Source organism: Aplidium turbinatum, chromosome 5 (assembly GCF_918807975.1).
Source record: "Aplidium turbinatum chromosome 5, kaAplTurb1.1, whole genome shotgun sequence".
Taxonomy (NCBI): Eukaryota; Metazoa; Chordata; class Ascidiacea; order Aplousobranchia; family Polyclinidae; genus Aplidium; species Aplidium turbinatum.
The window spans coordinates 23597235-23612644 of NC_137476.1; the positions used below are offsets into that span (position 1 = coordinate 23597235).

Below are 15410 nucleotides of genomic sequence, written 5' to 3' on the forward strand. Positions count from 1 at the left end.
AAATTTGATTTAGTTTGCCTCATGCCCTTTTCTAGACCGCTGTTATATTTAGCATGTTCTTTGTTTTTGCTGTGATGGTTAGAAATAAAAACAAACTTAACTGCCATCTGTCCTACTTTTTGCTTGTATGAGTGCCTTTTCTAGCAATGTTGTACCGAGTGGAATGCTAGTATGGTAAGTGATAAGGTTTACTGCGAATTGAGGCCTCGATCTCACGTCTTCGTGGTCTTCATTTTCAGCACAGATTAACTCGAAAAAAGTGAGTTAACAACACGCCACCATGTGGTCAAAGTTAAGAAACGTTTTTGGTTTGGTGAGGTCGTAATGTCTAACCCTTGTCAGAGCAAAACGTGAGCGTTTGGTCGTAGATTAGCAAATGATGGCCAACGCTAGGCCCACGAGTAACCAAATCGTTTTCGCCAGAGGGGATGATAGTAAATTGCGTCTTCCACGTCGACCCAACGAAAGCGTTTGGTCGTAGGTTGGCCAACAGTGCACTAACGTTGGTTCTACGATTAAACAACTCTTTTTTGCCACAGTGAGGATAGTTGTAGGCTAAATTGCGTCGTGGATCCCACGTCGAACCAACGAAAGCGTTTGGTCGTCAGGTTGGCCAACAGTGCACCAAAGTTGGGTCTACGATTAGCCAAGCATTTTTTTTGCCACAGTGAGGATAGTTGTAAATTGCGTCATGGATTCCACGTCGAACCGACGAAAGCGTTTGATCGTAGGTGACAAAGGGTTGGCCAACAGTGCATCAACGTTGGGTCTACGATTAGCCAAGCCTTTTTTCGCCACAGTGAGGACAGTTGTAAATTGCGTCGTGGATCCCACGTCGAACCAACGAAAGCGTTTGGTCGCAGGTGGCAAATGGTCGGGAAAGGGTTGGCCAACAGTGTGCCACCGGGGGATCGACGTTTAACCAACCGATTTTTGTGACTGACGATTCGCCCAAGGTGGCCCGCTGGCCAAATTTGTTACGCGCCAACGTCGGAAACCAATGGAGGGCCCACGGGACGTTTCCGATGGTCTAACGTTGGACCAACGACACGTTGTTGTGCGGGTAGTGCTCATCGCTGTCACTCTCGATGTCATCGTCTGTAATTATGTGATTGCTGTATGGGTTGACACATGAACCAGTTTAGCATGGTCCACATCCAGCATGGTAGCACATATCTCCGGCAACTGTAGTGAGGTGGACACGATTTGCAATTGCAGTGTATAATTTTTAGTAGGTTGTCCGGGGCAGCTTTCATGTCCGTCATGATTGGAACCATCTGATTATTGTCTACTTTCCATCCCCAGTTCGGAGTCGGTTTAATGTTTTCCACTTTGCCCAAGAAGCGTTTGCTCCTGGGGGGAGGGACTCTGATGGTGGGACCTTCATTTCAGTGTATGATGGGTCATTTTCGATTTACTCTCACAAGTAATACTCGTCTTCCTCTCAACTGGTCTGAGTTTTTGAGAAATGACAGCAACAAAACTGCGTTATATCAACTGGTTCAAGAAGCTGTAGCTGTGATAACTTCAGTCGATCCAAACTTGTCTACGATTGTTGTTACATCGTTAGATACAGCTCTTAGCAATCAAACATTGGACATGTCTGAGATTTTCCCGTGTGATCACGAAGAGGCAGACACCCGTATGTTTCTCCATGTGAAACATGGAAAATCCGATGCCATAGTCAAAACAGTAGATACTGATGTGGTAATTATTGCAATTTCGTGTTTTGACAAGTTAGAACTCTGTAAACTATGGGTTGAAGTTGGAGAAAACACTCGCTTCAATCCAATCCATGACATTGTTTCATCTTTACCTCAATTTCTGATGATTTGCGCTTCTTTACCTTTGTTTTATGCTATCACAATCTGTGATACTGTTTCGTCTTTGGAAAAAATAGGCTTGGGATTGTTGGATGCTTAATCTTACCGAAATGTGTGGCTTATTTAAAGGCATACTAAATGAAATTTTCAAACGGGAATTAAGCATTAAAATGCGTAAACTGAACATTCAAGAATACAATTTTTTTCAAAATGACCAAAAAGTGCAAACACTGCTCGAGAATACGTCACTATAGACAGCAATAACAAAAGCCACGTTAACACTAACATCAGATCTGATGTTTTGAGCAAACTGTCTGATGTTTTGATGTACATACATACATAGCCTACAGTTAAATCGCCGGCAGTAACAACTATTGCGCGATCAGCTAATTGCTAGACTATAGTGACGTAGACTGTAGGCTACAGTCGCACGCTTCACTGCTCACGCCCATCCCCGTTTTGAAAGTTCTGACAAAAACACGCGCGGAATGCTGATCAGACCGCAATGGGGCAAAATTTTATTGAAAATCGTTTTATGGTAGCATGCTACACACAAAGAACGTATAATCGCCAAGTCAGGCTTTTCCTTTAGTATCTCTTTAACTCTCTGAATTTCTCAAGCTCTCCTAGTTCTATAAATGACATACAAAAGTATATATGAGTATTGAGTATACAAAAGTATGTCATAGCATTGTTCTTTGTGGCAATGGTCTTACTATCACAGATGTAGACGTATGCCGTTATATGATGTTTTATTGTTTACCAATGGTTGCACTATTGAAAAGCTGCCACCAACGTCAGCTGCTCTGATGCAACATACACGCAGTGCGATAGCCTATATCAAGCTGAAATATGGAAATCAAGCCTCGTAAATGTTCAGCAACTACCTTCTCCTTTAGCTTGGGGTTGGAAACATAATGATGCAAATCAGCTTGTTACGTTTTGGACCTCAAGCCAATCCGCATCATCGATTCACGAAATGATACATCATTGTAGTTGTCAGCAGTGACGTTCGGTGGCTTAAACCGTTGGGAAAGCAACTTGGAAATATGCTGCAGCAAGGTAGTAGGCACGAAGGACGTCATGACGTATATACGCATGACGTCCAGTGACGTCACGCATGACGTCACTGGGAAAGCACAACTAACTATACCATAACCATAACACATCTGATTGGCTAAGCAGCTGGTGACGTTTTGCAAAACGATTGAGGATTGGATAAAACGAAGGCGTTTTTTGACATTTTTGAATTTGGGTAAGCAACTTTGAAAGTTGATTTCCCTGGAGCTTCAGTGATGGTTTCTGACAAAAGCGTTTGCGTTAATTGGCATTTATAGGCAAGACATGCGGTTTGGTGAGGACTTAGACTACTCACAAGCGTTACGAGTAATTCTAGTCACGAACACAGTAATTTTCAAGTTAAAATAGACTTGATAAAAATAATAAGAAGTTAAACCTAGAATTCAGTCATTATATTTTGCATAGTTTTCGCTCAGGTAAGCACTGCTTTCCTTGCTTTCCCTCACCGATCGTCACTGGTTGTCAGTCTACTTGTGGCTCTCGCAGGGCGGATTAACTATAATAGCAGATGTAGCAGCTGCTACGGGCCCCGCGCTTCACAAGGCCCCGCGCTTGGCGAGTAAAACATTTTTTTTGCAAAAAAAATGTCGAACATGGCAAGTAATTTTTGGCTTACAAACTGGAATGGCATTGGAGAACATTATAATTGTAGGATTAAATTACTAGTCCCAACGTCTTGTCCCTTCCAAATTATTCTAAACTGAAAAAAATGGTAATTTCTGCTAGAGACAACTGCCTGTTCGAATGCCACTAGCCCACGATGCTAGCCCTAGCTGTTTGAAGAAACATTCTAGAGAATGGCAACTTCGCGCATTGTGTTGTCACAGGGAAGAATTTAATCGTTACTTGAATACTTGTGTGCGATTTTATGGCTAGTTATTTGTGTAAATAGTTTCTCTTGCATTGGAAGAGGCGAAGACATTTGATTTGAACTGGATTTAGCCTATTGCTTCTGAGAGAAAATTGTAAGTAAATTTTAACTAGCTATTTCGTGCCAACACATCAAGATGCATGCGAATCGTGGAAAAGGGCACACTTCCTACTTATCAAAAACCATTTGCGAAGAGGTTATCAACATATTGGGAAAAGCAGCTGAAGATATAATCGTTAGTGAACTGAAAGAAGCTAAATACTTTTTCATATCACTAGATCCAACCCCGGACATTACTCACATAGACCAGCTTTGTTTCACGGTAAGACATGTCAAGCCAACAGGGCCTCTGGAAAGGTTTCTGGTATTTCTGCCAATAGAGGGCCATACTGCTCCGCAGATTTTTGACAGCCTAGTAGGCTACTGTTCACCAGTGAGAAGGGTATCAATCTGGCCGACTGCCGAGGACAGAGTTATGACAACGCGTCGAAAATGAGCGAGAAATACAACGGAATACAGGCACTTGTTAAAAAAAATTTTGGTGCTGTTGCAGAATATGTTCCATGCTATGCTCATTCGTTGAATTTAGTTGGTGTATGCGCTGCACAATCGTGTCCAGAAACAGTTCAGTTCTTTGACTTCGTTGAAAATATCTATGTATTCTTTGCTGCTTCAACACATCGGTGGTCCGTTCTGGAGTGTTCAGGTGGTGGAGTGCTAAAGAAGCTCTCTGCAACACAATGGTCCACAAGAGCTGATGCCATTAAGGTTATTAAAGAACGTTTTCCTTTCATAAAGGAGGCACTGGAGAAACTTGCGAATGACCAAAAGCAAAAGGCGAATGTCGGCAGCAGGCAAATGGACTTGGAGAAAATGGAGTTGCTCAAAACTGGAATCTTAGTGGTTTTTTGGAGTACCGTAGCTTACTAGATTGCTTCCAGGAAACTCAAGCCTCTCCAAGAAAAGCAGCAAAATCTCGAAATTGCTTCAGCGTTGTGTGCCTTTTTGGCAGGATCTCTACACACTTTCAGAAAACAATTCGCTAAGTTTGAGTCAGAGGCGCAGAAACTGACTCAAGTGCCGGATTATCGACCAACAAGCACAAGAAGAATCGACCGAAATCGAAGATCCGATGAGGATGTAGGCATCGGCCGTTCAGTTCCAGATGCAATGGATAAAATCAATCACCTAAAGACAGATTCCGGGTGGAAGTTTTCCTTGCAGTATTGGATAGCCTACAATCTGCGCTGGAGCTACGTCGCAAGGCATACACCCAATTGAACACACGGTTTAGTTTTTTGGGAAATCTGCATGACCTAACACCTGCGCAGATGCAAGAAAGTGCTGACAGACTTTTAGAAGCATATTCCCAGGATTTGGAACACGGATTGGAAGATAAACTACCTCAGTTTTCAGAATTCGTAAAGCACATTGCTATTGATTGCTCCTCTCCAGAACTCAACTATTTCACTTTGATTAAAGAAAACAATATTGCACCACGTTTCCTAACATTGACAATTTGTTGCGCATTTATGTACATAATTATGTAGGCTATGATGGTAACTAATAATTGTACTGGAGAGAAATCATTTTGAAAATTAAAGTTGATTAAAAACTATCTGCAAAACACGATGGGGCAAGAGCGGCTACACTACGTAACTCTTTTGAATACCATTGAAAATGACATTCTGAAGTCACTGAACTCATCTGAAATACTGTTACTGTAATTGCCAATTTGCAGGGATCAAAATGCGTCGAAAAGACCTTTGAATGATATTGTTGAAGTTTTATAATACGAAACCAAGGAAGTTTCCAGAAATATTTGATAAAACTACCATTCAACGTTTTATAGGCAGAAAAAACTTTTTCTCGAACCATTGAAAATTTCATGATCAGATCACCGCTTTAATGCGTGATGGAAATCTACATCAAATCTGCATCGGTGTTTGAGAATATGTCCTTATAATATTTGTAATGTATTGAGTTTAAATTTAACCGTTGTTAATGCGTTCATAAACGTAGTTGCACTGATGAGAATTTAATATTCGAAAACGTGTTCTGCAACACTGTTTTTGCACTCTACAATGCCCGATGCAGATTTACCTGTAGATTTCCATCACGCATTAAAGCGGTGATCTGATCATGGAATTTTCAACGGTTGGAGAAAAAGTTTTCTCTGCCTATAAAACGTTGAATGGTAGTTTTATCAAATATTTTATATTACACCTTGCGAATAAAATATTACATTAGACTTTTGTAATTTTTGTTGTTGTAGAATGTGGATCAAATCTATACAATATTCAATTACTGTACTTCCCGGGTATTATATGTACATCAATTCAATCTGCTACAGGCCCCGCGCTTGGTTAATCCGGCACTGGGCTCTCGATGTTCCTGTAAGAAAAAGTCCATAAAATGCACAAGTCTTTGTTCATGCGAGTACGAAACATGCAATTCGACCACAAAATCTACAATCGTCTATGATGTTTCATCTTCAATCCACATTGATCATTCAAAAAATGCTTTTGACTTTCTAAATTCTATGGTGTAACTTGAAAAAACTTGTACGAATTTTTTTAACATCAAATTACGTATGGTAGGCATTTAACATCGAAAACCGCTAGTTTTTTCATCTTGAATTGCAGTGTTAAGACTCTGACATTGTATCATCTGGTGTTGTGTATTAATTTGATTTGTAGATCATAATTACCGGTACATATTATTTTAAAGTGGCATGACTAAAAGGGAAATTCACCCCTGATAGCTGCTCTTCTGGTTATACCCTTGATGACGTCGTTATTGCGTCATACTGTAGCCTACTGGAATTATTGTTATTGCTTACAATTGTAAAATTTTAAGCATTTGCAAAACGTAGGCCAATAATGAGAGTATTTGATCGCTTTTTTCGGAATAAACTTACCTTTGGTTCCTGAATTTCAAGTTGTCTAGTCTTAATAATGTAATGATGACGTCATAAAAGATGCAATCATGACGAAACTACTTTTAGGAATTGTGAAATGGCTTTAGTAACCGGTACTCCAACTAAAACCAACAACAAACGACCAAAATAGGTTAAAAAAGAAAAAAATGACGCCACCAATCAAATTATTTTGTCTCTTATTTGTATGTGCTTTTTAAGTTAAAATGTGCAAAAATCAAATATATAATTGCACAAAAATGCCGTAAAAAGAGCTGAAACTTGATTTCTGGGGAAATCCCCGATTTGGGGGTGATCACGTGACCCAAAAAGTTGCGGCACCCACTAAAATTAAACTTGGGTTGACCGACTGCAAAAAAACAACGTGTAACACGTTTAGCCTAAAGATTCCCCTAAGGGCCTGAACTGGTATTATTTGTGACCACTTCTTAGCCTACTAAGCTTGGGAAACACATATCTCGACCAACTTATTAGGTCTACTATATTGAAATAAAACCTCGTCAAAAAGACAGGCTATAGGCCTAACCTAAAAGCACAACTACAACAGCAGGTTACAATAGGCTATATTTATTTCACTCTTGCGCATGAACTTCAAGCGAAAATAATGTTCTCCTTTAGGGCAAAAATTACACGTCGTTTTGTGATTGAATCAAGGTTGCGATCAGGCCCAAGGCTTCAGGGACGAGTCTCCTACAAGTCAGCAGTTATGAACTGAGCAAATGACAACTGAACTAACAACATTTCAGCAAGTAACAACTGAACAAGCCGAAACTTGGAATGTCACAAGTCAGCAAAACGAGTTTGACAAGCGATGACCAAGCAAGTAGCCAAAATCTCATTTGCTGACTTGGCAGTAGCTAAAATGCATTTGCTGAGTTGTCGCATGCCGAGTGGTCCCACGACCTCAGGGATCCGGCTCACACCCAGCTTAGAAACGCGAAAAAATAATAATATTGTTTGAAGCCCGAAGTACGCAGAAAGTTAAGTTTTCTAAATGATGGTAAAACTAAAAGGAAGCTCAATTATAGTAGGCTAGTTACTAGTTAGCCATAAAAATCTACATGCAACTCAGTTTACAACCAAATAAAGCAACATTTGAATCTCATAAGTTAACCGTATAACCTGCTTCACTACAAAAGCAATTCTTATGCCTTGTTTATACAAACGGAATCATTTTTACTCCTCTATTAGCCATTGGCAGCCATTCCCGACCCGCTTGCATCGGCAGATCCATCGTTGTTCATGATATCTATTATTGACGATAGGTCAAAAGGTTGCAGAGACTTAGGCTGGATTGAGTAAGCAGCTGTGCGCTGTAGCGTTTCGCGTAGCCAACTAGCATGAGCATGAAGGTTTGTGTAGAGGCGTCGCGTCAAGTGGCGACCAACCCGAGTGTGGCTCGCCACACCAGCCACATACCACTTGCTGTTGTCGCCTAGACACATGAGAGGCTCCGAATCATCCTGTGAGAAAATGATAATAATATTCAGTGAAACCAAGGTTGGCGACCACCCCGTCATCACAACCATTTCAGCGCGGTCCTAAATATTTTTTTGGTAGGCTAGTACATTGCATTCAGTTTCAATACCACGACCACTACGGTTTACGTATTTGTAATCTGTAAGTCGCTAAAGCAGATGGGATATTTTGACCAGTAGACACTTTTAACACAGGACAATTTTCTCTGTGAACCAGATGACTGTAGAATTGCGAGCCTTCTAGCACTCAGCCAGAGTTGATCTTCGTTTGAACTTTGTTTGGTAATTACAGAAGAAAAAAGAGCAATGGCAGGGGTGGGAATTGAACACACGGCATCGAAACGACCATTTCCTAGTTCAAAATCTCAAGGCCAGACTGGCGACGGCGAAACGTTCGAGTATTTTACTTTCTAATGTGCATGAGTCGCATGACTGCAATCAGTTGATTAAATTTTGCCTTCTGATTGGTTAATAAACCTCATCTGCTGCAGCGACTTGCAGATTACAAATACGCCTCCGGTTTCCAGACAGCGACCACCATAATAATATTTATGTACTCATAATTGACACGATCAGCGCAATAAAAAGAACTAGTTGAGCGCACACACACAAAGAGTGCCACTGTACAAAGAATAACAATTAAGGGTGAAGTACGGAATAGTGTTGCGATGCCTTGCCAACCTTGCTGTTTTTCCACAAATTTGGGCTTCTTTTTTTAAGATTCGAAAGATTGCTTGTTTTCCGATTGAAGTTGAGAGTTTTTCATTAGTCAGTATTCTGCGTTTTCTTATTTAAGATAATTGTTGCGTGGCAATGCGTCACAGCAATAAGCATATACATACAATTATGCATCTAAAGCAAACACCGCTAGCACGACCGCTTAAATGCGGCCAAAAGGATAGTCAGATAAATAGGGTCCCATTACGTCATCAGCAACATCCATGCAGCAACAAATAGTAACTTCACAGTCAACAGATAGCTACGGTAGCTTACGTAAGTTATCACTTTACCAAGCCTAACACAAACTTACCGACTTTGATATTTCGTGCGTAATAGTCCGAGCAACGCTTTTATGTATTTAAAAGATACAAGGCCAGCGGCTACATGAAGCATCACGTTTAGACAACGTTTCAACCGTGCAAACATCACTAGGTGGGAAAGCATTAACTCAGGAAACAAGAAACACGAGACTGACCGTTCCTGCACTGACAGAAGTGTCGAGTCGGTCAAACACAGCGCAGATGAATCCCGAGTCGGCAGGCAAGCCAAACGTGAGCTCGCAGTAGGAGGCCGGTTCGATCCGCATACGATACTGCACTACCCTTCGAACCACGATGCCTGTGGAAGAAAAGATGGTTGTGTGGTTACAAATTAAACTGTTCAGTGTTCACCCTACCATGGCTCTGCACGTCGCATACCACAGTGTCCATGGACAACTTTATAAAAGAAAAATTCGAGCAACCGCGATACCACTTTTGGGATTAGACTTAACTTAAAACCTTTTTTTTTTAAATAAATACGACAGTTTGTTATTAAAGTGACAAACACATATGACATCCACTTTTTTGTGAATCAACTATATTCAGATCTTGCAAAGCATCTTCTACGAATTGCAATATTACCATTATCAAGTTGTGCCCATCCAACTGCATAGCATGGCAGCCCTGGGTGGTGCATTGCATAGCCATCTAGCGGCTTGCAGGCGAACTGTTTACTGCTGTTTGCCAGCATAAGTTTTTTGAGCTTCCAAACCGCAACATCTTTCATTCTGCTGCGCGAATTATATTCGGGATGCACGTACACCCTGAGAAAAAAAGTTAACGCGAATATAAATAACTTAATTTCTGGTTACAATTTATTGACTGACATAAACTTTAGTAACAAATTTATTGGCAAGAACGAAAGTTTTATAGCATTCGTTGAAAAACAAATATTGTTCCAATAACACCGTGATCCTGACCTCTCGACCTCGGTCACTCTGTTCTCCCCCAAATCTTGGTCCATCAATAATTGGGAAGACCTTCCGACGCCGATAGTGACGCCTTGCTCTATTTTCAACGCCGCAGCTGCGAAGTGTGCACAGTGAGCAGCAGATATCACGGTGGTGTCGTCGATCAGCACACCCGTGCATTGGTGATGCGCCTGAGCAAGGACGGAGCATCGTAAGTGATCGACAAGTTGAAAACTTAGTAGTAGTTTGATAAGTCCACCCAGACATGAAGCATGTGCTTTGAAATATCTTTTACGTCACAAGTTATTTATATATTTTTTCTGGCAATAATTCAAACCTTTCGTTTATGATGATTTCTTCGCTGACATAGCTTGATCGTTTTCAATCAATTGGTGATAAAACTTTTAATTCAAAGCGCCCATCAGCACACCACTACTATCGTAAATTATGATACTCATAAAAACATTAACATAGGAAACAATAAATCAAGGAGTCTTCGTTCGTCAAGTAATCACCCACCTTTCCTTTTCTTTCGGCACGCTTTCGTATGGACACCACCCAGGGCCACCTCGATATCGACGGCCTGGCACCAAGCGGGGGCTCGTCATCTTCAGGAGGTACATTCCATGATTCTGTTGGCTCGCCGCAATCGTTCGGCGAAGGAATGTCGTTGATCTTTCAAAATTTATAGGTTTATTGATAAAGATCAAAAACAAGCAAGACTTGAAAACCAAATAGTTGGTCGATAGTTGAATGAATCTTTTTAACAAAACGAGTGTTGTCGCAGTGTTGTTTTTGAAATTACTGCGCAAGTGATTTTTAAATGACAATATTGTCTGCAAGCCAGACCTAATAGTCATAGAACATATTGCATTAGCTTTCGCTCCTTCTTTCTTTGGAAATTAAACGTCTTGTGCAAGCATCAATTTCTAAAGCTTAATGAAGTTGACATTGGTGGATGCTATTGGTCGCTATGATCTCAAAGAAAATTTAATCAATAAGATGATTTGCATCCTACCAAGTACTTCATGATGAACCCTCTTCGATTTACAAGTTTGTCTGATTTAAACCAGATGAAGACGCTTCCCTCGGTTGTCATCAGAACATCCTTACCACCACGCTGACGATACCACAGCAAGTCATCGCCAGTGTAGGTCATCAAATGCTCAGAGGAGATTGAATTCATGTTCAATCCTTCGTATATCTGAAAAAGTGTCCGATTTGTCACTTGTCCAAACCCAAAAGCCATTTTGAAGACGATATTTAGCTTTATGCCAAAAGGGTGCAAAACGAAACATTATATTATTATTAGTTCCTTATGTGAAACGAGCGACACCGAAATTCAAAAATAAAGGGAAAACCTGCAAACAATCCTTCTGGCAGGGAACGCTAGATCTTGAATCTCCTGCCAAATCCAAATGCAACAAAGTCAACTTGATCAACTTCTGATAAGCTGCAACAACATACAGTACCTTGTGAAGTGATCAACTGTGGATGGCTAAAACCTTTCGGCTGCCACTTCTGACAATAGTGGAAGTATTTTTCAAAATTAAAATTCATCAGTAAGTGCCAAACTTATGACTTCCAACTTGAAACTAAAACGATAAATAAGCAACTGAAATAGATTCTGAGTATTTCTTTTCGGATATGACACCGCATTAAGTAGTTTAATGTGGATTTCACTATTGTGAGCAAATAGAAGCTGAGTAAAATTGACTCTAAGGTTTGTTGCTCTCTATAACTTGTTATGATTGTGGTTACTGGAAAGCGTTTTGTTTCCGTAAAACTAGGAACAACACATCAAAAACATGAAAAAGCAGCTTTTTGCAATCAACTTTTTTCCGTTGCGGATAGGGTAGCAAAAAGTATCAAGCGCAGATAGGAAGTTGGCCATTCCGCATAAGTTGACACCTTACACGACTTCCTATCTCCTTCCGCTACCGAGATATCGGACACTTTCTGCAAAATTTCCCATGCTTCCATTTTTCAAACATTGGGGGGCTTGCGCATCTTCTAAAAACCTTCCGATCGAAAAAATATCTTGGATCGGCTGTATGTGACCGAAATCCGATCTGATTGGACCCCACGCGTTTTTGATTCCAAAAATCGTGAAAAAATGAAACATTGAAACATCCTATTATATAGGATGGCCAACGAATCTTAGAAAAGTGTATGAAGTTTGCTGTCACAATATGACACTTAAATAGATAAAACCTTTTTTGTGAAAAAATATCAAATCAACACAAAAGTTTTTATATTTTTTGAAATTAAAAAAATCTCAAGGGACACCTTATATCAGGGGTATCCAACCTTTTTGGACAAAGGGCCGCATGCGGCTTACGAATGATTGCGCGGGCCACTTGAGTGTTTACTGCTAATTTGTGATCTTAGAAACGGCAGTCTTATAATTTCTAATTAAAGCCCTCACATCAAAATTCTAATTTTAAAAATGTGTATTATTCTTTTTTACGATTACAAGAACAAGATACATAGGTTACCAAGATATAGTAAAGTCAACAAAGTTTTTACTACACGTCAACATTTCAATGTGAAGTTTGGCACTGTTTTTCTTTAACAAGTTTAGCAATATTCGGTGAGATGGACGATGTAGCAATGCGAAGTGAGTTTTCCATATGGCTGTAAGAAATTAGTGATCTCACAGTGGATTTGACATCATCCGCGAAAAGACTTGCTGGTATAAGTAAGTGCTGCCGAATGATGAGGACTAGATATCGTCCAATCTCTGAATCCTCTGATATTTTTTGTCAGAGACAATGAGACATATTTTTCATATCACTGCAGAGTGCTGAAGATATTTCACTGCTACATGCGTTTTGCGTGAGTCTCTGATATCAGATGTACCTCAATGAAGCAAAAAAATATTACTGACTGACTCTTGAAGCACGAGTACGATTGTGTGGAAAGAATGTGGATGTAACAATATGCATTGTGATGCAATAAAATTAACTTGAACAGTTGTTCACCCCTGCACCAGAGACTATTATAGAGTAATACACAAAGAAAGCAAACAATCAATGCCAATTTCTCGGAATGTAAGTTCGCCATAAATTACGTAGTTGATTGACTTGATAATACAAGTAATTTTGAAAAATACCACGGGCCACTCAGAACCTTCCCACGGGCCACGGGTTGGACACCCCTGCCTTATATCATCCCAAGCTTTTTTCTGGTTTTACCTCGATCTCTTCCCTAAGTAACGTTGAGAATTTTTTTCCACAGGGATAGGCTATATTTGAAATGTAAATGAATTTTTGGTGACGTGGTGGTAAAAGACGACGACATCACACCTACCGACAATAGTCCACTGGCAAGACGAGTAGGAAGGATAATTAATTCCTTTCATAAGCCCTGGTGAGGAGATATACCCGGTGCTCGGATCGGCCAACAACCTTCCCCCGCACATGTGCGAGCACACAGATCCATCTCTATTTGCTTCAAACAGGATATCCCCTGAACAGGAAGACAATAATGTTGACAACTTTTCTATCAATGTCCATACTATGGTAGGATATCGTGTCTACACTTACAGTCAACATTGATGCGATGCTGTGTATTAGAGATCAATTAATCATTGAAAAATAAGGGAGCGGATTCCATCTGAGCATGAAAATTTTGTAATCTTATTTCGTACAAGATAGCAACTAGTTGTGAATAATCTTTAAAGGCAAGCAGAACTATCATAAAATACGTTCAGCGATCGGCTATTACTCACGTGTGGCTGCCAGGCGAATGGTTGCAAAGTTGAGTGGATCATATCGTTGGAAGGAGTTCGACACTTGATTCATGCCGACTGAGATGATGCGATCGGTAAACGCATTGGTGACAAATCCCATCTCCCACACGTTCACGCCACGATAATAGAGCGAAGCCCTGCAAAGTCAAATTAACATCACTTGAACTTGAGACTGAACAAAGAGACTGAGACTTGAGCAAAGCCACATGGATTTTAGTATGAAATTCGATGAAGAATTTAAGTACAATTCTAAAAGACTCCAGAGATGGTTTATTGTTTGAACAAGTTTGATAATCGAGTATATGATCTTTAATGGCACTTTTTCTGTTGAGAGCAGTTAAATCCAAATGCTCCCTCACTCTTGTGCTCATAAAGTCTTGCAATCCTCGCCTCAATAGGCAGCTGTTTGCCGCAGGCGCCTCCTATCTGCTAAATGTCTTCATGTAATTTTGCGTCGTTGATTTGTGTTTTTTCCTGGGCAAATAAGCACGTGATTTTGCCTCTCCTCTGCCTTGCCGTTTCATTCTTATGCGCTTCTTTTTTCGATTTTTGTGTATGTAGATCATATCTGTAACTTCAATTTATGAAGAACATCAGTCAGTTGGTTACTTGAAAAGGGCTAACATGAGTATGGCCGAAAACGATTGTAATTTTTAGTTTATTTTCGTGTTATTATGTTAAATGCTGTCTGATTGTTAGGTTTTATTTGTCTGTGGTTTAAAAAAATCACCTCTCTACGAAAATTGTATTCAACAACTCCCGAAAAAAGCTAACTACTCCTATTGAAGGATTTACTTTACAAGTGTGGAATGTTGCACATTCACTTTCTTGTCAAGAGTACCTGGACCTATTTCTAGATATGCCCAGGCACTAAACGTGCCATGTCGATCTCAACGACACAATGAAGTGTCAAAACGCAAGGTGCTACTCGAGCGACAACGTGCATATGACGTCCACCACAATGAGATAGTCAACAATCACAGAGAAATGTCATTATTAGCAGTTGCTCCGAAACACAACATCGCACGATGGTGATTGGAACACAGACAAATTAATAGCATTTGATTACATATCGATTGAGAGGCAAGCACTCTAACCATGAGGCCAGTGAGCAAGTTGATTTGTTGATACACGGTATTTTACAGTTCATATTTACAACTCATATTTATAATATGCATTATGCAATGCCATCCTTCGTACTGACCACTCTAGTGATGATTCCGGGCTGCCGCATGAAAACTTCTGCGCAGAGCTTCCGTCGCAAGCAGCGACACCAAGTGAACCTGAACCATTGGCAACCTGCACAGGCTGTAAAAGAAGGATTGCAGTCAAGAGAATGCAATGGGACTCTTGATTGACAACCGGCAATTGACGGTCACAAAATCTTGCGTGACTTTGAATAAAAATGAAAGCTGAAGCAGCTCTTTGTAAACATTTACCAAGACAACATAGAACGACATACCAAAAAAATGGCTATATATTTACACAACAATTTGAACATTACACTTTTTACAA

General features: G+C 40.2%; 1 protein-coding gene across 1 annotated transcript in view; it reads right to left on the bottom strand.

Moving 5' to 3' along the window:
* Nucleotides 1-7278: 7278 nt before the first annotated feature.
* The window catches only part of LOC145771044 (sushi, von Willebrand factor type A, EGF and pentraxin domain-containing protein 1-like), a 50381-nt gene continuing 42249 nt past the window's right edge, over nucleotides 7279-15410 (bottom strand). The window contains exons 46-55 of the mRNA XM_082582787.1: nucleotides 15100-15203; nucleotides 13875-14032; nucleotides 13454-13612; nucleotides 11503-11594; nucleotides 11160-11345; nucleotides 10661-10816; nucleotides 10151-10332; nucleotides 9813-9994; nucleotides 9386-9528; nucleotides 7279-8175 (exon numbers count right to left, since the gene is read on the bottom strand). Coding sequence (XP_082438913.1) covers nucleotides 7900-8175; nucleotides 9386-9528; nucleotides 9813-9994; nucleotides 10151-10332; nucleotides 10661-10816; nucleotides 11160-11345; nucleotides 11503-11594; nucleotides 13454-13612; nucleotides 13875-14032; nucleotides 15100-15203 — 1638 coding nt within the window. The 3' untranslated portion in view covers nucleotides 7279-7899. The remainder of the gene's footprint in view (nucleotides 8176-9385; nucleotides 9529-9812; nucleotides 9995-10150; nucleotides 10333-10660; nucleotides 10817-11159; nucleotides 11346-11502; nucleotides 11595-13453; nucleotides 13613-13874; nucleotides 14033-15099; nucleotides 15204-15410) is intronic.